This window comes from Lynx rufus, unplaced genomic scaffold (assembly GCF_022079265.1).
Source record: "Lynx rufus isolate CCGP_SWC_20201006 ecotype Redwood Valley unplaced genomic scaffold, mLynRuf1.p SCAF_23, whole genome shotgun sequence".
Lineage (NCBI taxonomy): Eukaryota > Metazoa > Chordata > Mammalia > Carnivora > Felidae > Lynx > Lynx rufus.
In genome coordinates, this window is record NW_025814838.1 from 3,024,422 (window position 1) to 3,046,469 (window position 22,048).

General features: G+C 53.7%; 1 protein-coding gene across 4 annotated transcripts in view; it reads right to left on the bottom strand.

The window, feature by feature from the left end:
• The window catches only part of KATNIP (katanin interacting protein), a 193,512-nt gene that overhangs the window by 116,525 nt on the left and 54,939 nt on the right, over positions 1 to 22,048 (bottom strand). For all 4 annotated transcript variants that reach the window (XM_047087184.1, XM_047087185.1, XM_047087186.1 and 1 more), the window contains exons 4-7: positions 17,836 to 18,005; positions 16,158 to 16,255; positions 6,019 to 6,150; positions 1,001 to 1,129 (exon numbers count right to left, since the gene is read on the bottom strand). In XM_047087184.1, the coding sequence (XP_046943140.1) occupies positions 1,001 to 1,129; positions 6,019 to 6,150; positions 16,158 to 16,255; positions 17,836 to 18,005 (529 nt within the window). The remainder of the gene's footprint in view (positions 1 to 1,000; positions 1,130 to 6,018; positions 6,151 to 16,157; positions 16,256 to 17,835; positions 18,006 to 22,048) is intronic.

The following is a 22,048-nucleotide window of genomic DNA, read 5'->3' on the forward strand; positions in this document are numbered from 1 at the left end:
GTGGTATGCTGTTAGCCTCTTTTTTTTTTTTTCATGTTTATTTATTTCTGAGACAGAGAGACACAGCATGAGTGGGGGAGGGGCAGAGAGAGAGGGAGACACAGAATCAGAAGCAGGCTCTAGGCTCTGAGGTGTCCGCACAGAGCCCGACGCGGGGCTCGAACTCACAAACCGCGAGATCGTGACCTGAGCCGAAGTCGGCCACTCAGCCGACTGAGCCACCCAGGCACCCCTGCTGGTAGCCTCTTTTATCTGGAATAACCTTTCTCACTTATGCCATTGGTAGTTTTGAAGCCTCCACGTGAGCTGTTTTGTAGACAGTCCCTCAATTTGGCTTTGTTTGGTTGTTTCCTCATTGGGTTTCATTTTTGAAAAACGTTGTTCATCAACGTTCCCAGCTATGGGTTCACTGAGGAGATAGACATTCGGCAAAGGAGAGGTCTTCTCGATCATAAGCACAACTGACAGATGGCCACCTCTCAGCACCTTGCTTCCAGGCTGAACATCAATGATATTTACAAGACTGTGCCCCTACAGAGAGCTGGGCACTTTGGGGAGCAAAAGCAGGCCAGCGCAATTCCCGGCCTAGGACTGTTAATTGCAAGGAATAAGGAGTCACGGGGTTGAGGTTTCCAGTCTGGGTTTCTCTGAGGGCTGGGTGAACAACATCCTTTCTCCCGTCCTCAGTTTCTCCAAACTACAAAATGAGGACGAAAGTACCTAGCAGTTAACTCACAGGGTTAATGCAGTGATGGGTGTTCCACACTCAGCACGGTGCTTAGCACTTAGTAAATGTTCATTTAATGGGAGCTTCTACCCACATGAAAAACTAGATCATTAAGTCAAATCTCACATGTATTGTTTTAAACCTAACGGGGGGCTAGAGGTTTTCTGTTAAAGCCAAATCCTGTTGTGATTTTCCTATCCTACAGCCCAGCTGCTTGGCTATGGCAAAGACCCCTGGCCCTTCATGGGGTTATGAGGCTGAACTTCATCTTACCATTACATCCTGAATAGTTAAGAGGATCCTTTCTTTGTCTGCACTGCTGGCAGGGTCTGGTAATCCATGTGCATTCAGAAGGGAGAAATTAAAGTCACAGGGCGTGGTGCCGGTAGGAGACTTGGTACCCTAGGGGCAAGCAGAGAGAATGGGCGTGGTAAAAGCAATTTATGTCCCTGAAGATGCGCTGGGTCCCTCGTTCTCTCTGCTGGTCTCCATGCCTCCCGTCTGCCTCCTCACCGTCCATCATTCTCGGCTCTCTCTCCCAAAGCTGAGCTGGTCAAACTCATCCCTGCCTTACCCACACCGCTGCAGGCACACAGTTAGTAAAGAGACCAGGATCCAAACTCAGGGCACCAACAACCTAGACACTGGGCTCAGTGAGTACCGAGATACGGCCTCCACATCTTGCTGAACAAAGAAAGTGGGGTATCAAATAGTGTGGATGGTATATAATCCCATGTATGTGGAAACAGCTATAAAAAGTAAAGGAAAAAATGGTTCTCACTTGAAAGTTATTTAAATGGTAATCCAAAACAGAAGTACCCAAGCAACGGGATGGGCTTAAAGACAATCTTTCATTTTTTAAGCCTCGCCGTTGAAATTAATGAATGGCAAACTGGAGGGATTTGCTACAGGGCCCTCCCTGCTGGGAACCGGGTGGGATTCCCACGGGGGATGCCTGGCCAGTGATGGCACCCTCTAATCTCCACGATTCCCATAGGTGAGCCGTCATGGGCCTTGGCAGAGTCCACACGTGGTGGACCTACTGGGGGCACACAGGCTGTGGACAGGTCTTCAGTTGTTTGTATGTGTCAGCAAGTAACAATGACTTTAAAACATCGAATTGTAATCGTGGGCAAATATCCAGTTCATCCCACACCAGGGTCCACACAATGGAGGCATTCCAGAAGATGGGGCGGCCAAGTCTTCCCATCACCCATCGTGCTCGCAGGAAAAATCAAAAAACTAAACTCAGGAATTACCACCACTCACTGGGGATGGGCCAGGACTGGAACATTCCAGATAAACCATCTCCTCTTGGATGTAATCAATACGTTACGTATGTAATGAACGTAAGACACTTTTATTCTGGATGGATACACCCATCTATGACCTCTGGGGCAGTGGGATTATGAAAAGACTTTTATTTTCTTTGTATGGGTTGAATTTTATTTTTTTAACTTTTATTTTTTATTTTAGACAGGGCGGGGGGGGGGTGGGGGGAAGAGGGGTAGAGGGAGAGAAAGAGAGAATCCCAAGCAGGCTCCAGGCTCAGTGCGGAGCCCAAAGCAGGGCTCGATCCCACAACGCTGGGATCGCGACCTGAGCCGAAATCAAAGAGTCAGCCGCTCAACCCGACTCAGCCACCCAGACGCCCCGATACATTGTTTATTGTCTGTTTTATCTTCGGTGTGTGGAACGGTACCTGGGATCTGTCGCGGGGACCAGGCACCTGCAGTGCACGCACCTAGTCTAAGGGGACAGCCGCTCCTCAGCTCCGACCGCTGCTGTCACGTAAGGATGTGGCTCCCAAACGTTCGGATTTTTCAAGAGAAGCCCCAAATTCCCATTTTGACACGGACTCTCCTGATTCTTAAATGTCAGCTAGTAATTCTTTCGAAAACACCGTGCAAGTCAATGGGCTGAGGCCAACGGAGCATGTCTGCGGCATGCGGGTCTGCGAACTCGGAGCCCGCAAGAAATTGAAGATCACCAAGGGTATGATTGAAGGCAAACAGGCTGGTATGTTTCAACAGTGAAGGTCAGACGAAAAGTACACATGCGGACGCGGATTTCCTTTTGCTCCGCCTCGGAGCTGCGCTTGCAAACAGTGTGAGGTGGCTGAATATATTTAGCCACACGCTTTTCTTCTTATTATTTTTTTTTTCCTCTCTAGTTCAGACTGCATCTCTTAAGGCTTCTGCCTCGGCCGAAAACGCGTGTTACCATTTCACTCTTTCGCTTCGCAGGAAAATAACTCCGAGGGGAAATTGACTGTGAAGCCTTACGGAGTGCCCCCTCAAGATGGGGAGAAAAAGGAAAGAAGGAAATACAGTCAAGCGCTCACAGTGGAGACAAGGCAGGGCGGGCAGGGCAGGGCCATTCTGCTGCTTCAGAGGGTGTGTGCACCCAGGAATGCTAATGGAGCTTAAAGCTCGTGAGGGGTGGGCTGCCTTGTGCTGCAGGCAGCCTGGGGGCTTGCAAAGGAAGGAATATATGTTCACTTAACAGGAGGTACCAGAGGAGAAGAGGGAACTACCCCACTTTTTGCACCGAAGGCATGCACACATTCCGTGCGGGGCGGGGGCGTGGCCGGGACTGGACCGGGCTGAACTTGGCTACAGACCGGCGTCCCAAGCTAAGAGAAACTGATGGCTGTTGGCAGAGGCACGTGCTCAGACCCTGAGCCGGGGGCCGTTCTGTTGTTCCAAAAGCAAGTGTGTACGTGTGTGAGCGCGTGTGCTGTGTTTGTGGTATGGGAGGTGGGTGTTAAAGGCAGTAAAGCCCATGCTAGAGTGTTGCCTACTGTAAAATCCCTTTAACAGGGACTGGGTAGGAAACAAGGGCACTGGGTTAAGTCCATAAAAACAGCGCCACCCCCCCCCACCGGCCCCCTCCAGGAAGACAGAATTTCCAGTTTACTTTTAGACTTTTGCAGCTGGGATGTGAAACAAAGCAACCCTTTGCTCTTTACCGGTCCTTCTTTTACGAGCAAAGAAGGAAATACAAACAGGCAAACACAACACAAGAATGTTTCCTGGACAATATTCCCACTTTTATGAGTGCTTTGCAGTTCTTAAAGGCAGGGTTTGGTACGGGAGCGGCATTCAAAAGCAAGATTTGGGGGGCACCTGGGTGGCTCAGTCGGTTGAGCATCCGACTTCGGCTCAGGCCATGATCTCAATGGTTCGTGAGTTCGAGCCCCACGTCGGGCTCTGTGCTGACAGCTCGGAGCCAGGAGCCTGCTTCGGATTCTGTGTCTCCCTCTCTCTCTGCCCCTCTCCTGCTTATGCTCTCTCTCTCTCTCACACACACACAAATAAATAAACATTAAAAACAATTTTTTTTTTAAAAAAGCAAGATTTTGTTCTTTTAGGGAGGCTATTGAATCTGTAGCCTGCACTCACAGCAGAACAGAGGCCCGGTGGATGGGACGGGAGATGGCCCGGGGCCCTCTGTCCTGTGGCGTCCTGATAAGTTTGCTTCTATATAGACATGGCGATGATCTATGCACTCATTCTATATATAAAAGCGATGCCCTCAGAATAAAATCCAGCTATCTGGACTCGCCCCTCACAGCCCCCTCCACTCCCCTGCCCGGGGCTCATCGTGCCCTGCCTGGTCTGCCCCACACTCCCACCTTGCTCATGCTGTGCCTGAGCCTCATGTCGTCTGTGCTTGCTGTTCCCTCTGCCTGCAATGCTTTTCCCACCAGGTTTCAGCTGAACTGTCAACACCTGAAGGCGGCCTTCCCGCCCTCTCTGCCGTGTCTGAAGCTGCCCTCTCTCCCACACTGTTCCACCTTCCTCTGTTTTCTTCGCAGAACATGACCATATCTGCAATTATTGCTTTATTTATCTCTTGGTCTATTCTTTTTTTTTTTCAATTTTATTTTTTATTTCTTAAAATTTACATCTAAGTTAGCGAGCATAGAGTGCGACAATGATTTCAGGAGTAGACTCCTTAGTGCCCCTTCCCGATTTAGCCCATCCCCCCTCCCGCAACCCCTCCAGTAACCCTCTGTTTGTTCTCCATATTGAAGAGTCTCTTCTGCTTTGTCCCCCTCCCTGTTTTTATATTACTTTTGTTTCCCTTCCCTTATGTTCATCTGTTTTGTCTCTTCAAGTCCTCATATGAGTGAAGTCATAGGATTTTTGTCTTCCTCTAATTTCACTTAGCATAATACCCTCCAGTTCCATCCACATAGTTGCAAATGGCAAGATTTCATTCTTTCTGATTGCTGAGTAATACTCCATTGTATATATACACCACATCTTCTTTATCCATTCATCCACCGATGGACATTTGGGCTCTTTCCATCCTTTGGCTACTGTCGATCGTGCTGCTATAAACATGGGGGTGCTTGTGTCCCTTGGAAACAGCACACCTGTATCCCGTGGAGAAATGCCTCGTAGTGCCATGGCTGGGTCGTAGGGTAGTTCTAGTTTTAGTTTTTCGAGGAACCTCCATACTGTTCTCCAGAGTGGCTGTGCCAGCTTGCGTTCCCATCTCGGTCTCTTCTTTATTGTCTACCCCCCACCCCCACCCCCACCCCGGAATATAAGTTGCTTAAGAATAGGGCCCCCATGCCTTTTGTTTGTTTCTGTGTCTCTGGTGCCAGGGACAGAGCCTGATGCTCCGAAGTGGGTGCCCAACCAACGCTTGCTGAATAGAAGCCCAGCACGCACTGTCGGAGGTCCCTGGATTTCACAGGTGACACGGCGGTTTGAGGAGGGGACTGAAACGCCCCATTCCCTGCCTCATCAGCGGCTGCGCAGCTGTGGACTCTTGAGCTACAGTTCTGTGGGGCTTCTGGGCATTTCCGTGTGTGGCTTCTGCTGCCCCAGGGGGTGGGGTGATACTCAAAATCTTTAACAGCAGGTGCATACATACAGTTGTGGCCAGGCTGAGTATCAGCTCTGCCCGCCTCCCCTCCCCTCCTTGCCCCACACTCCGCCCCAGCCTCTCGGACCCCGGCAAGTGTCACTCCCTCGAGGAAGCCTTCCTGGATACCCTCTCTCCTGGGCCCACCACGCCTTGCCCCACCCCTCAGCAAGCTCTTGCGGTGGAGGGACTGTAGGCTGTTGCCTCTTTGGGGTCGGACGCCAGCCCTTCTGACACCTGGACACCGTGTGCCTGGCGGAACATCCAGCATGTGGCCTGGCCTGGGTGCTCGTCACGGCGTGGGAAAGGGAGGACAAGAGTGAAGGAACTTAGGGAAAGGAGGGAAGGAATAAACAGCTGTCACAAAGTGCCCCCAGAGCCGCTACAGCACAAGCTGAGGCCGGTCCTACCTGTGGACGATCCCCGGAAGCGTCCTTGGCCTTGACGGTCACATCCCCACACGGCTCAAAATCTTCAGAAGGGTCCAGAGGCGGCTCGATGTGCAGCCGCGGGCCAGCTTCCGTCCTGATCTGCACAGATTTCTATACAGAAAAAGTCAGATTGCTTCAGACGTCATGGTGAGCACGTTAGCGGCTGACGGCGAGGCGGTAGGTCTGCATGGGTCACACCACCTCTGCTCAGAAGCCCTGACTGGAGGGCCGCCTGGGTGGCCCGGTCGGTTAAGAATCGGACTTCGGCTCAGGTCATGATCTCGCGGTTCGTGAGTTCGAGCCCCGCGTCGGGATCTATCCGGTCAGCACAAAGCCCCCCTCAGATCCTCTCTTCCCCTCTCTCTCTGCCCCTCCCCTGCTTATGCACGCGTGCACTCTCTCTCTCAAAAGTAAAAAAAAAAAATTAAAAAAAAAGTCTTTACCGGTTCCTACGGCACAAAGGGTGTTCAGAATTTTTCACCAACTTTTTAGCTTGAACTACCTTCTCAGTAGAATTTCAGTGGGTGTTACACTCCCCCCATATTGGCTTTGTGATCAAATAAGTTTAGGAGACCCTGGGTTTTCCTCGGGACTTCTCAGGGCTGGGGCCAGGGTGGCACAAGGGAGGCACCCAGGGAGCAACATTTAAGAAGGGGCTCCCTCTTAACAAAAATAATATAAAAACAGGGAGGGGGACAAAACAGAAGAGACTCATAAATATGGAGAACAAACTGAGGGTTGCTGGAGGGGTTGTGTGGGGGGGGATGGGCTCAATGGGTAAGGGGCATTAAGGAATCTACTCCTGAAATCATTGTTGCACTGCATGCTAACTAATTTGGATGTAAATTTTAACAAATAAAAAATAAAATTAAAAAAAAAAAAAAGAAGACGAAGGGGTTCCCTCTTGGGTGCCCTGCATGTGCACGAATCCAAGAGTGAGGGCCTCCTTAAACTTCCCGCTCCGGGCCTCACTCGAGTGAGGCCTGGCTACTAAAAGGAGGGACAGGTCGGCCAAGCCATGCGTACTGGGTTCGTTACCCCGCTGCGGGACAGAGATTTATTTTATTTTTTCTTAAGTTTATTTATTTTTTTTGAGAGAGATAGAGAGTGAGCAGGGGAGGGGCAGAGAGAGAGGGAGAAAGAGAGAATCCCAAGCAGGCTGCACACTGTCAGCACAGAGCCCGGTGTGGGGTTTGAACTCATGAGCTGTGAGAGCAGGACCTGGGCTGAAACCAAGAGTCTGACGCTTAACCGACTGAGCCACCCAGGCGCCTGGGGACGGTGATTCATGCCTTTCCCCTCATGCCCTGGGTGAGAAGCCTCCACCCCTGTGAGACTCGGCTTCCCCACCAGCCTAGTGAACTTGATGATGAAGAAAATGATGCCGGAGCCTTACTGCCCTGCGGGACTCTCACTGGGTAGGGCCGAACACCTTTCTCACCCACGGTCACGCCGCCCCACCCCCCCCACCCCCGTGAGCGCGTTCACGTTATGCGTCACGACACTGAATGCACACTGAGCGCCCCTCCAAGTCCTTCGCGTGCCTTTGCTCGTTCGGTCCTCACAGCAACCCCAGGGGGAAACCGAGGCACAAGGCCACAAGCCCCTTGCCCAAGGTCGCACAGTGAGGAAGCCGCACAGCCTCGATCTGAACCCCAGCAGCACAGCTCCAGAGGCCTCGCTCCAAACCAGGGATGGGTCCGTGTTTCCTGTACAGACTAAGGATTTTAGGTCCTGCCAATCATATGGTCTCTGTCACCAGAATTCAGCTGTCCCATCGTAGCTGGAAAGCAGCCACAGATAAAGCCTGAACGAATGGGCATGCCCGTGTCCCCAAAAGACTTTATTTATAAGAACAGGCCGTGGCCAGATTTGGCCCGAGAGCTGTAGTTTGCTGAGGGACCCCAGTACTAACCACCACACTATAATGCCCCCCAAAAGGCACGTGAAGGACAAACGTGCCCGGCCTGGGCTACAGGATGGAGGGAAATGAAGGAACTTCCTGAGAACACCTAACACTCAGAAAAGTAGGCAGGGGCTTGGCTATAGATCATGCGAGAAAAAGATCTTGGAAAGAAAGTTTAAAAAAGAAGAGAGAGAGAAAGAGGCTGAAAAAGGCAGATAGGGGGCCCCTGTTGGGGGACAGGGAGGACGCAGAGGTGCCGAAGGAAGGTGCCTTGGGACACTTTTCCTTCCATAGGCGATCCTGTCACTTAGCGAGGCCCCCCAGGCTCCGACACCAAGTGTGAGCGCGCCGCCTCCCAGGCTGCGTCAGCTTGCTCTCAGAGCATTTCTTAGCGTCGGCAGGCCTATGGAGGGTAAGCAGGCTCCAGGCCAGGAGACGCCTGGGAGCTTTCCTGCCTGGGGCCAGGATGAACCCGAAAGGGGTTTGAAGTTCATCTCCAAGATGGATTTTCTACCACAGACGCTGGGGAGGCCGGGCTCCTCCCCACTCCTCAAGATCCACTCAACAACACCCAAATGCTGAAATGGAGACGGAGAGTGAGAGAGGCAGAGACGGGGGGGGGGGGGAGGGGGGGGCTGGGGAGAGAGAGAGGAGGGAAGGCAGGAAGGAAGGAGCCGGTGGGGAAGGGAGAAGAGGAGGGAGGAGGGAGAAGGGGAAGGGGCTGGGAGGGAGGAGCACTAGGCATGGGGCACACAGCCTGGCCCCTCTACAGGCTTCTGTTCCTTTATCCAGAAAGGGAGGACTCAGACGAGGACCTTACTCGCGGAAGGTCCAGGCACCAGCAGTATTGGCTTCTCCTGGGGATTTGTGAGAAATGCAGAATTTCAAGCCCCATCCCAGAGCTGCGAATCGGAATCTGCATTTTCACAAGAGCCCAGGTGGCTCGCACGCACACTCCAGTCTGAGCAGCGTGAGGTCTGGGAAGTCTTGCGGCGGGTGCTTCCGTCTGTGCTGCACGCGCGCCCCTGTCTTCTGGCAGAGGCACCCTGATTTTCTTTTGGGAGATCCTCCCCCTCCCCACCCCCAATCCAAGTGTTCATGTGGAACTGAGTCCCCGGGGGGCTGGAGCATAGGACAGGCCCGGGCGATCTGAGCATTAGATCCTGCTGGCCCAGAGCGACCAGGTGACAGAATGCACGGTGGAGGCTGACAGTGGTCACCTTGGTGCCACACAGAGCAGCATAGGGAAAAGCAGAGTTGAGAGATGGAGAACGGGCCGTGCAACACTGTCTGAGCACCTGGATCCAGCCATACCTGAACTGGGGTTTCCCGCTGCCAAGTAAGAGAGCTGGCATTAATGCAGTTTTGCTGCTCTGATCTGAAGTATAAATATGAGAAAGAGCTCCAGCATTCAAGGAGGAGAGCCCCGGTATGCCTCTGTCCTCTGCAGCCTTCCCATCCTCCCTTTTCCCAGAAGCGCCCCTCTCCCTTCCCAGGAGCTTGTCACAACTGCTCGCCTGGCCGAGAGGTCGGGAGATGGGTTTGCAGTAGGCATTAAGGCACTTAACCAGCAAGCCCTTACTGAACACGGACTGCATACAAGGTTCTGGAAGCATGTCGAGATAGTAAAAAAAAAAAAAAAAAAAAGTAACAACCCGTGCCCTGGTCTCAAGGAGTTCACACAGAACATGCAACAGAAGAACGCGTTTCTGAAGCAACGCGTAACAAAATTAATGTGGTCCCGGAAGAGTTTTAAATGCCGAGTGGGTGCCGGAGGGGAATAAATAGTCTCCCATCTGGCCTGCTCTCCCACCGCAGCCCCGGGGCTGTACCTCCGCCACCACTGGAGGAGAAGGGGAGCTGCCTCACCCACATCAAGACGCCCACCTCCCAATAAGCGCACGAGGCTGGAGGGTTCCAACCCAGCCCCCGGGCAGCGCCCGCTCCCCGCCGCCCACCTTCACGTGCTGGTGAGCATGATGCCCGAGCGCCTGGCTGGCTCCCCATCTGGCACTTTGCTTTACCTGGAGTGGGTGTTTGTAAGTGGCTGCTTTCTCCTGCCTCCTGGCAGCGCCCAGACCCGGGTGGACCCTGGTGGTATCAGCCACGCGTCGGGACGAGATTTTAAAGCCCTGACACCCGAACACCCATGTTCCAGTTTGCCACACGCAACCCAAGGCCATGCTCAGAGTTATCTGTGTGTATCTGCCGCCCCCTTAGCAAAGCATTCTAAGAGATGCGCGTGCAAGCAGCTGTCAATGCGAAAGATAGACGGAGGCTAGGGGTTGCCCCGTAAGGTTGTTCAGGTTGTGTGGTATGCAAACGGCTCCCTCTAGAGGTAGGAGAGCTCCGAAGATACTGACAGGCAGGTTTGGGGTGGGGAGGAAATATGCCCTACTTGATATGTTCTTCCCGGATTTTCCTGATCTCTTACAAATAACAGCGCTCGACACTCTGACAGTGTGTGTCGTGCAAGGTCGCCGTAAAAGCCGATGCTTTATGGGCTGTTTCGTTTATTGTCCTCTCTGCAGGGGTTTTCAAAACTCAGACACAGGAAAACAAAGGAAAGGGCTTCACGTTTTGACTCATGAGCTTTCCTGGAGGTGTCTGCAGCTGCCTAGCCCACAACAGGAACCCGGATACGACAGTGGAGTGAGAGCAAAGCCTTTGCTTTAAAGTGCAATGAACTTGCTTTCCGGGCCTTGAAGGAAAGCCCACCCCCACCGTAAATTGCTGAAAGGCCAATCCCTTCACTACCAATTTAATGCTAAGAGCCCATGACGTTCATCAAATCTGACAGCATTTTGGTAAACGACAGCTCTGTTGATTAGGCCGCTGTCCACCCAAGTATTACAAGGCTGAGGAAGCCATAAATCTTAATCCGCTGATAGCAGGAGAAAGATCTGAGGCTGAGACGTGGTGGTATGGGATAAAGACTGGTGCCCACAGGAGCCCATTGATCACCTCCAGGCCGGTCCACGGGGCAGGTGGCAGCTCAGTCCCGGGACGGGTTTTACAGGTGCAGCCGGTCAGGCTCCAGGCCAGCGTTTGGATGAGCCGGTGACCTTCCGGCGCAGGGATCCTTGAGCCCGTGCGCCTGGGGGAGCCCCTTCCAGCGGGGGCATCTCGACCCCAAAGTGCTTCCTAGTTGCGGGAGGCAAGCCCCTAAGAAGGGAGGTTATTCTACAGGAAGACACGAAGGCCTGGTCACCGGGAAGGGGCCGTGTGACCCAAAGGAATTTCAGGCAACACTCAGAACAAGTGGCTGGATGCAAGCTGGAGAGTGCAGAGGGCCACAGGGAGGAGGCAGAGTGCTGGCCAGGGGGACACTGTGGCCGCCGTGTCCCCTGCTGACCCGGCTGTGGTCTGAGATGACACACCGAGTGCCTGTGTGCCCCCACCATCCCTCCTGCTGGGCACAGCCATACGGGAGAAACCCCAGGACTGGGACAGGGCTGTAGTGCCTCTCCTGACGGGGTGGCTTTTGAGGACTGGCCACCACTGGCCACCGGGGGATTCTGCTTCCCTCGCCGCCGCCCACCTCTGGCTGCCTCCAAGGATGGTGAGGCCCACCCAAAGGGGTGAGGGAAAGACTGCCTTCCTCGCTATCCTTCGCACCCGAAAATCCGTCCCCGTGTACTTCCTACCATGGAGAAACTTTCTACTTAACCCCACTCCTTGGGGCCAAAGGAAACCCAACCAGTGCCTCTTCCTGGTGCAGTCGGTACATTGGGGCCACTTACTGTCCTGGACAAGAAGCTAGGGGACCCAGGCCCCGCTCAGGGAACAGCTCTGGGGCGGGCGGGCTTTGTGTCATCCGACCCGGCCCACCTCCGCTCACACCCTCTCAAGGCGGGAGTGGGCATCTGGTCCAGGCTGACCAACTGAGGCACTGTCCTGGACAATTTCAACAAAGACTGGCAGGGAGAAGACACGAAGGGGTGGGTCGAGGAAGCTGAGGTGACCCGGGGACTCTCGGAGCTGGGGAAGGTGCGAGGTGGAGGCTGGGGGATGAAGAGCCGAAAGCTGGAGCTGCTTCAAAGCCTCCTGCCTGGTCCTCCTACAGCCACCTGGCCCCACGGGCATCCTTCGGCATAGGGCAGAGGGGATCTTTCCAAAATGTGAGCCCAAACACGCAACTCTCCTACTGAAAACCCTCCAGAGGACTCCCCACATTTAAAATGGAATCCAGGGGGCGCCTGGGTGGCGCAGTCGGTTAAGCGTCCGACTTCAGCCAGGTCACGATCTCGCGGTCCGTGAGTTCGAGTCCCGCGTCGGGCTCTGGGCTGATGGCTCAGAGCCTGGAGCCTGTTTCCGATTCTGTGTCTCCCTCTCTCTCTGCCCCTCCCCCATTCATGCTCTGTCTCTCTCTGTCCCAAAAAAAAAATAAATAAACGTTGAAAAAATAAAAAATAAAAAAATAAAATGGAATCCAGGGGCGGGGGGGGGGGGGGTCGGCGCCTGGGTGGCTCAGTCGGTTGAGCATCCGACTTCGGCTCAGGTCACGATCTCACAGCACACCCGCGTCGGGCTCTGTGCCGACAGCTCGGAGCCTGGAGCCTCCTTTGGATTCTGTGTCTCCCTCCCTCTGCCTCTCCCCTGCTCACGCTCTGTCTCTGTCTCTCTCTCAAAATAAATAAACATTAAAAAAAAATTTCTTCCAAATTTATTTCTAGAGCTACTCTCCCCCCCGCAACAACCCTGTCCGTCTCCCCCCTCCCCCCACCCCCCTCCTGCGTAGCACTTGTTTCTTTGCTTGCTTGCTCCTGGTCCTCTGCCTGCCCGCCCACACACCCCGGAACCGTGAGCTCCAGGAGAGCAGGGCCAGGCCTGCCTCGGTCACGGCTCGGACCCCAGTGCCTGTCCGTGTCCACAGTGGAGCAGGTGCTCGGTAGAGGTCACCGAATGAACAACGGACTGAATAAACGAAGGAAGATCCTGGAGCGAAGCCCTGAGGTCTCCAGGCAGAGCTGCCCTTGGCACCTGCCCCCCACGGACGACAGTGACGTTCGTGACCGTCTACCGGCTGCTTCCTCTATGCCGGGCGCTGCTGGCCACGTTGCACAGACACCGGCTCACCCGGTCCTCATGAACTACCCTACCAGGCAGGTGCCATTCTTAACCCCAGTTGCAGACGAGGAAACGGGCACAGAGAGGTTGAGCAGCTTATCCAGGGCCACACAGCTAGGAGGAGGTGGAGCCCGGGCTTTGACATACGGGCCACGGGGCTCCTGAGTCGGTACGCTTAAACGCCTCCTTGGATTTGTCCGTCCCCTGCCGCCTGGTGCTCCTACCCGAAGCTGAAGGACCCCCTGTGACACACACCCCGCCCGCACTCCCTCCGGGCAGCCTGGGAGGTTTGCACGCAAAGCTCAGAGACCTCACACCGCCAGCTCCGGGCACACAGCTAGGAAGTAGGTTGACCCCAAAGCCCATTCCCGTCTCTCCAGGAGACACAGGTTCAAACGCCCCAGGGAGCCAGGCCGGAAATGGAAAGGCAGGAAGCCCCCCCCCACCCCCACCCCATGTGAGAGCAGCAGTGGCCGCAGCACAAGGCCACCACACCTGCCACTGGGCCTCAGCTCTGGGGCGCTAAGGGGAGTGGTGAGGACTGCGGCAAACAGAAGCACTTTCCCAGCCTTACGGTGGGGGGCGGGGGGGGGTAGGGGGCAACCGCTACTCTTCTCTGCTAAAGGCTGCCTCGCGGAGAGGGGAGGCCAGCGTGAGGGCCAGATCTTTCCATTTTCCCAGGGAAGTAGGAATCTAGCTTTTTAAAAATATAGAAGAACTTTCTGAATTTAAATGTTAGCAAGTGACTAAGTCTTTTTTAAACTGTGTGAGTCCAAAAAACACCCTCCAGGGGACAAGTTCAGCCCACAGGCCTCAAGCTGCGCGCTCCCAAGTCCAGCAGGCCATATGCCTGGAACAGTCACCACGTCTGTCTTGCAGGCTGGGCGGTCCCCAGGCCTTTATAGCCGAGGGGGGGACTCCTGGGGCAGGACCAGAGCCTTATCTGATTTTTTTTTTTGTTTCGAACCCCAGAGCCCCACACAGTGCCCGGCCCGTGGTAATACATCTTTTTAAATGAAAGGATGATTTGTCTCGAGACATGGCTTCTACCCCTCTCACGACTTCCGCACGTTCTCTGGTTTGTCCATCTTGGAGGAGTGGTCCCCCAGGCACGGTAGTGGTGGGGGTGGGCTGACCCCCAGGACGCATTCCACTTCCCTCCTAGGGTGGCTTTACGTTCAGGAGAGGCCGGAAAGTCAGCCCGTGTTTCCCAGATACCCTTTCCGTGGGGGTTCTGGATGCGAGCTGGGTGCAGCCGATCCGATGACTTCATACAAGGCAGGGGAAGCGGAAATGAGGTGGAAACAAGGGGACACAGGCCGGCTGATTCTGTGCTAACCACAGTGCCGAGGTGAGGGGTTTTGCAAGTGTCCCAGCCTGGCCGGACAGGCTACGGGCATCGTTGCTCTAGCGGGCGCGGCATCATTCGAGGCCATCGGTTGTGGTGGGAGCCACCTGGTTCCCGGATGACAGCTCAGGTGACCCAGCCCTGATGCGGATCCCCCACCTTCCCCACTGGGCCCTAGGGAGCAGTTCTCCTGGCAGGCTGTGTGAGAAGGCCCCACTCGGACCCCTTCCTCTTGCACACAGAGACCTTGTGAGCACCGGACTCCCTGTATTCCATCCATCTCTGATTAAAACGGCCTGAATGGTCTCTACTGTTAGGCAGTGACTGACCCCTGACTGATACGGTACAGAAGGACAATTACAGCCTTCACGGCATCGGGAAGCTAGGAAATTAGCCATGATTAGGCCCTGTGAAGTGTGGGACCACAGGGAGAGGCTGGGGAGGGATGCTAATTAATCTTAGGCCAAGTCTTTTAAATTGCACAGGCTCTGGGGCCGGCCATTAAGTCACAGTCTAAGATGCAAATATGGCTCCTGATAATAGAAGGCACTCAGAACAACCAGAAGGAGGGTCTGAAGTGGGAAGTGGAGACAGGCCTCCTTAATGAGAAATTAACATTCATTGCTGGGGACAAAAGGAGGCCTCCAGGCTGCGTGCCCTGGAGGCCTTGCTCAGCAAGCCCCGGCAGGAACACCCAGCCACATTTAATCACAGACCCACAAAGGCAGGGGAGACCAGTGGGTTTGGGGGTCACGGGTCCAGTGTTCAAACGTCAGCCTACCCTCCTCCCTTAGCGGCTGTGTGACCCTGAGCAGGTCACCTCACTTCTCTGGGCCTCAGTTTCACCAACGGCATGATGAGGATAGTTACAGACCTACAGGGTTATCGCACAGATGGGCCAGCAAAGCTTATGGAAGTATTTACTATAGACCCACACATACAGCCCTGTGCAGAAGGTTCTAAGGGCAGTACACAGGATTGAAAAGGATTACATACCATTGCTTAAGCCACACCTCAGACCAGGTGAGTCAGAATCCCTGGGGGGTGGGGGGGGGGGCGGCTCCCCAGGTGGTGTGAACGTGCAGTGGGGGTTGAGAAGCACTGATCTCAGGCAAGCAGCCAGATAAGGACCACGTGGCCAAGAACACCACGCTTGGAGCAAAGGTCTGGGCTGGAGTCTTGATTCTGGTTGACCTTAGAAGAAAGCTCACTTAGCTCTTCTGACCATTCAAGTCTGTGGCTCCCTTAGAAGAGGAAGAACATTGGAACTTTACCCTGCAGGTCTGCCGCGAGGACAGAGGAGAGGAGTCACGCGGGAGCACGGCTCGTACCTGGTTGGCACTCAAGAACGCCAGCTGCTGGCGTCAGCACCATCAACAAGCAGCCCTAAGTGGCATCTCAGGTCTGTGGGGCAGGGGCTTTGCCTTGTTACCCACTGCATCCCTGGCATCAAAGACCATGCCCGGCACATAGTAGGTGCTCAATAAAAGACAGCTATACGAATGAGTCATCACGAAGGGGGCTGAGAGTGTGCACGTGATCCTCCTGCGTAGGGCTGGGGTGACCCCATCCGGAAGGGAGGATCACGCCACAGAGAGAGGGCTGGGAGGTCCCCAGTCTCCTCCATTCCCCAGAGGCCAGGACTGCATGCAAAGAGGCCACCTGCAGGGTGCCCGGCCAGCCCCACCGCTGCCCGCGGGGATTCTGAAAGGTTCTGTCACAATAACCCTGCTCCTTCTTCTAAAACAAGAGCTCGGGCCATGTGTCTTCACTCTCCACCCAGGGTTTCCTGACCTGGTGCCATCCTCGGCGCTGAACTTTGGAAGGGGCTGTCCGCGAGTTGCGTCTTAAAGCTTCTTCCACTTCTCGAAACAGGGTTCTTCGCCCGTAATCTGCACCAGACATGAGGGAAGGAGATTTGGTGAGGCGCCCGTGACAAGCTCACACCCAAGGCAGATTCATGACTTACATCTAAAACGCACATCAGGTGCCCAAAGTCCCGTCTGTGGAGCGGGCCACTGTAGTCCCATTGGTAGCCGCAGGGCGTTAGGAAACAAGCCAAAGGCTCAGCGAAAAGGGCAAGGGTAGTAAGTCACAGCTGAATCAGGCAGGTCTATATACAAAAGGAAAAATCTCCGACGTACGGAAGCAGAGCACACACAGTGGGCACAATCGGCCAGCGTTTGTGTAAAAGAGGAGAGGGGAGATATATTTGTTGAATGAATAAAGACACTACTGCTGTGGCCCAAGTAGAAAGACAACGTTACCTGCACCTCCCTGAAAGCCGGACCAGGAGAGGCCTGCACCTGCCAACTAGCAGCAGGCTGGCCAGAATCCTCATCCGTGAAACTGTGAAACCTAGAAGAATCATTCCATTCCCCTTGTTGCCCTGGGGGCCAGGAAGCTCATTCTAAACTCTAAGCTGAACTGCAGTGGCTCTCCTGGGGGAAGGTTTGGGGACATGACTTTCGCCTTCTATCTCCTCGTTTTGACTTTCACTGTCTATTTTACTGTTGTTTTGGCTTTTGCCGTCTATTAATGGCTTGGGAAATCTACCGTACCTGTAAGGCAATGAATTAGAACAACACAGATCAAGATTATTGTCTGATGGACATTTTACATTTCTTATGTCAGTTAGTCTTCCTGGCAAGCCCGCAAGGTGGACGTGATTGTTCCCATTTTATAGAAGAGGAAACTGAGGGTCAGAGAGGACCCAACTGCCAGAGGTTTCAAAGCCAGAGAGTGGCAGAACAGAGTTCAAATCCAGCCCTGCCTCATTCCAAATGCTCTTCCTGTAACTCAGTAGCACACCGGCTTCTCAGATAAAGCCGCCCGACGTGAAGGGAATGCTGGCGCCCTGGGGATGGGCACCCCGTTAGTCCCATTTGAAAGATGAGGAAACAAAGGCACGTGGCCAAATTGGGACCCGACCCCGTGTGCTCTGCCATTTCATTCATTTTACCGCCAGGTCATTTTTATTGGTGCCTGTTTTGGGCCAGCCCCTCGGTGGGGTGCTCGTATTGCCCCCCTCAGCTTTCAGGACAGGACACATGAAATCTGTTGAAAGTACGTGGAGCATGGATTAACTAAATTCAGAAATGAACAGTGGGAATCAAATATCACACAGGGGTTAGGTACTGAGGTTAAGACAGATCCAGTGAAAATCGGGTATCATTTCAATTATCCTAGACATTTCCTTCAATTACTGGCACTATGAAACATAAAAGCCAGGAATTTACCGCCCTGGCCACCTTCGCCCTGGGATAATGGAGGCCAAGATGACCCTTTAAAAGGAATAAAAAAGGGTTTCTCTCTCTTTCTCACTCTCCTGCTCTCTTTCTGGCCAAGAGGGCATAGTTAGTGTGTATGTAGGTTAACCAGTTATTTGCTGGGAAGTTCACGCGCATCGGATGTGGGTCCGCGGTGCCGAACGAGCTAGCGCGTTGCAGGGGCCGGACGGGCCAGTGCTCACCGTGCGTCCCCTCGGCGTGTGAGGCGCTTCTGGTGAAGTCGGAGTGGACAGCTTTCCGGGGTGAGGTCTTCAGCTCAGAGTTGGCCCCGTTGACGTAGACGGAGAAGCCTTGTTCCAAATGCTCCAGTCTCAGCTGCATGGGGTCCTTGGATCTCAAGTGCTTTAGTATCCTGGAAGAGAAACGATCATTCGTTCCTCGTTCTAGGAGCCTGGGCCGCCCACCCCCGACGCGGGGGGGAGAGAACTACCGCTCTGATGGGCAAAGCATCTCGAATCGGGAGGCCGGGTGGCGGGTGCCCAGCTGTTCATCGACAAACAGCCTGGAAGAGGCCCGTTACGCACACGGAGAAGCAGCAAGGGGGAGACTGTTTCGGCCCGGCAGGGGTGTTTCTGCTTTCATTCTGAGGCTCAAGCGCAGGTTAGCGGCGACGAAGGCACATGTCGCCCTCGCCCCGCGGTGGCCGAGACAGAAAGCAGGCGTGTGTGCGCATTGCCTCCACACAGCCTGGGTTTCCTGGGAGACCCCAACCTCATGCATCTCCACGTTGTGTGGATGGTGGCACCTTCTCCAGCGCGCAACAAAACATGCTGGGTCTCAGGTCGTCAGCCTTTGCGAGAGATTTCCTAGAATATCTACGAAGCAGGAAACATCCCGCGTCAGACCAGGCAGACTGACTCCTTTTGCTTCGGGAAACAAATGCGTTCTCAGACGCTCACCCCTGGTATCCCCAGTGTCATCATCTTATATTCCGATGCAGTGAAAGAACATATCAATGTAGGCTTTAATTCAAGATTAGTGATGGGGGGCGCCTGGGTGGCGCAGTCGGTTAAGCGTCCGACTTCAGCCAGGTCACGATCTCGCGGTCCGTGAGTTCGGGCCCCGCGTCAGGCTCTGGGCTGATGGCTCAGAGCCTGGAGGCTGCTTCCGATTCTGTGTCTCCCTCTCTCTCTGCCCCTCCCCCGTTCATGCTCTGTCTCTCTCTGTCCCAAAAATAAATAAACGTTGAAAAAAAATTAAAAAAAAAAAAGATTAGTGATAGGATTATCACACCCTCTGGCTGAAAGGGTCTCGGCGTGAACATGGCTGGCCTCTAGTTCAAGTTTTCTTGAAAGCCTTGGGTCTTTCCCAACTATACTGTAGTGCCATAAAGAGCGTGCGGGAACCTCGTCAGCACCCCCCCGTCCCTGTCCCCTGGAGCCGCTCCCGGCTCCAAACCCCAGGGCCTCCACAAACGCCTCTGCGCCCTCCCGCGTCAACCGGATTTATTTCCGCACAGGAAGCGACGCGATCAAACCACACGGCAACAAGCGTGCATCCCCTTTGTGATTAAGTAAGTTCCTACCAAAGTAGCGAAATGTAAATGTTTTTAAAATATAGAAATAGCAATCACCTGGAGGGTGCGTACTAGGTGCCAAACTCTGTTCTAAATGCAGTGTGGATACGGGATCTGATGGTCGTCATTGGCGGTAGTTTTGCTCCGTAAAGTCACCGCAAACACTGAGTTAGTGACTAAAGAAACTTTGTCCCTAGGGCAAAACACGGGATTTGGTTCCCGCGAGCCTCCGTCGCAGCATTGTCATCGACCGTTCAGTACATAACCTTGCTGTACGTGAGTTTCGCTTTAAAGGCACCTTATTTAACGCATAGTTGATGCGCTGACATCGAACTCACGGCCGACAGCAGTGTTCTAACTCAGGCCTGACGGAAGCTCGTCCAACGCGTGTTATTTTCTCCTTAAGAGACATCATAGCCTTCTCGCGCTTGGGCACACGACACGGCACTTTAGCAACAGGCCCGGGGGCCAGTGTAAAACAGCAAAATCACCAACAAAAAGCATGAAAATGTGGAAAACGGGGCACTGAGTATACTGCGAAAAAGACGCTTTGTTTTGGGGGGAAAGGGTTGGAACAAGAAGGTAGAGCGGTCCCGCGTTCCACCAAAGTTGGGAATGTGTGTGTCGCACAATGAAAATGTTTTACCCCTCTGCACGTGCCTTTCAATGACCACAAAAGCTCTGTAAATACTGACTTTGGGGTTACGAATAAATTTCAGGGAGTGGGTGAATTTGTATTCAGGGAACATGTGAATCATAAGCATTGACTGTATTAAGGCATTAATCTTCCCCCAACAACCCCATGGGGTAATTACTTTTATTGTCCCCAGGTAACAAATAAGAGAAGGGAGGCACAGAGAAGTTGAGTCATTTGCCCAAGGCCACACAGCTGGTATGGTGGCAGGGCTAGGATGAAAACGTAAGCAATCGGACTCAAGTCTCTACCACAGCAAAGACAACCTCTGAAGCTAGCCAGATGCCGAAACGGGCAAACTTAGACATTGCTGGTAACTCACAGAACCTTCTCAGAAAGTAATATGAAAATAGAGAAAATGCCATATGCTTGGTCTTTCCCCAGTAAGCCCATTTCGGCAAGACATTTTTTTTTTTTTTTTTTTTTTTTTTTGAGAGAGAGAGTGCGCATATGTGCGCGAGCAGGGTAGGGGCAGAGAGAGATAGAGGGACAGAGGATTTAAAGCACGCTCTGAGCCCGAGGTGGGGCTCAAACCCACAAACTGTGAGATCGTGACCTGAGCTGAAGTCGGACGCTTAAATGACGGAGCCACCCACGCGCCCCAAATCATTCTTGACCAGGAACAATGGTCGGTGCTTGGTCATAACAAAACCCAAATGTCCAAAACCGGGGAAGCAGAACCTGAGATCTCACGCAGCTGACATCATTGCGTAGAGTGTGTCCAAACACGAGGAATTGCTTCTGATCGGTGGAGGGCGAAAAAGGCAGAATCAAAACGGTATGTGTGTGGTCAAGTGCAAAGTTGGAAAGAAGTGTGTCTGTGGACCCAGAGTGGGAGGTGACAAATGTGAGAATGCAATTAGCTGTTGAGGTAGGGTGGTGGCATTATGGGCGATTTCTTCGTTTGCTTTTTAAATGTTTCTCTAGCTGTTGACACATCCATCTTTTCAACAATCATGGCAGGAACATTTATTACCGACTTCTTATCTCCTGCCAGGCTTGGAAGCCTGGGAGATGATTGTCGGGCGGGCAACAGCATAAAACAGAAGGAAAACACAAGTAACTAAGAGACGCTTTCCAAACACAGCAATAGTTGGAGTCTCTGGAGCAAACAGTCGGAGGTTTCAGCGGGCGCCCGGCAGCCCCCAGGGAGAGAGCGCGGGAAGCCTGAGCCCCGGGAGGCCCAGAGAGTGGAAAGTCTGAGCACCCGGCCACAGACTGCCGGCCTCGACCTCCCTCCGGAGACCACCCTGTCTCCTGACGTTATCCTGGTGGCTATGGTGGCATCCGTCACCCAGGATCTGGGACTCGCACTCGTGTGTGCGCTTCTGTATTTAAGCGGGACGATTTATGAAAATGTGGATTTATGAAACTGATAAATGGGGAGATAATTATCGAGAGTGTGAAAGGGATCGCTAAAGGAACTGCCTACTGCAGCTGAGCCTTCGGCGATACTCAGGCGGCACCAAAGTGGTAGTTTTGGGTTTTTTTTTTTTTAATTGATAGCCTGCTTTGCATAAAAAGCTGCCCTCGGTGTAGACGACTGAGGATAATCAGATTCAGCCCCTGCCCTGTCGAAGACGGAGCCCCTGCCACCTGTGCCCCATCACGCTCTATTCTCCTGTGGCTCACTGCCTCACCCTACAGGATTCTGTCTGTGTGTCTGTTTATTCTCCCTTCTGACCGCCAGACTCTGACCCCCGGGCACGGGGTCCATGAGGAGTGGAATTCTCTCCATACTTATTTCTGGAACCGGCGGCTTCAAGGCGCCCAAGGTCTAGCAGGGGAGAGAAAACATGGATGTGTGTGTATCCTAACAGCCGCCGTGGACCCAGTGCCCATCACAGGAACCCTTCCTGTCTTAGCCAGTAGCGACCTGTGGGGCCACCCTGAGGAAGCAGGGCACCCTGAGCTAGCACCGGGTGTCATGAGGGAGTGTGGCGGGGGACATGAGGGGGTGGTCAGGGCACACGCAGGGGGCCAGCTGGCGAGAGGGTTCAGCCAGGCTCCAGGGGCAGTCACCTGGGTGTGACTGTGCCGGGGTTAATGGCTGAACCACCTTGGTCTCAGAGAGCTGTGGCCGCTGTGTGACCAGGCTGGCCACAGCGGCCCTTGGATCTCAGTCACCCCAGGGGGCACTCAAGGATTACCCGGATGTCAGCTCAGGGAGAAGGTGTGTTTAACA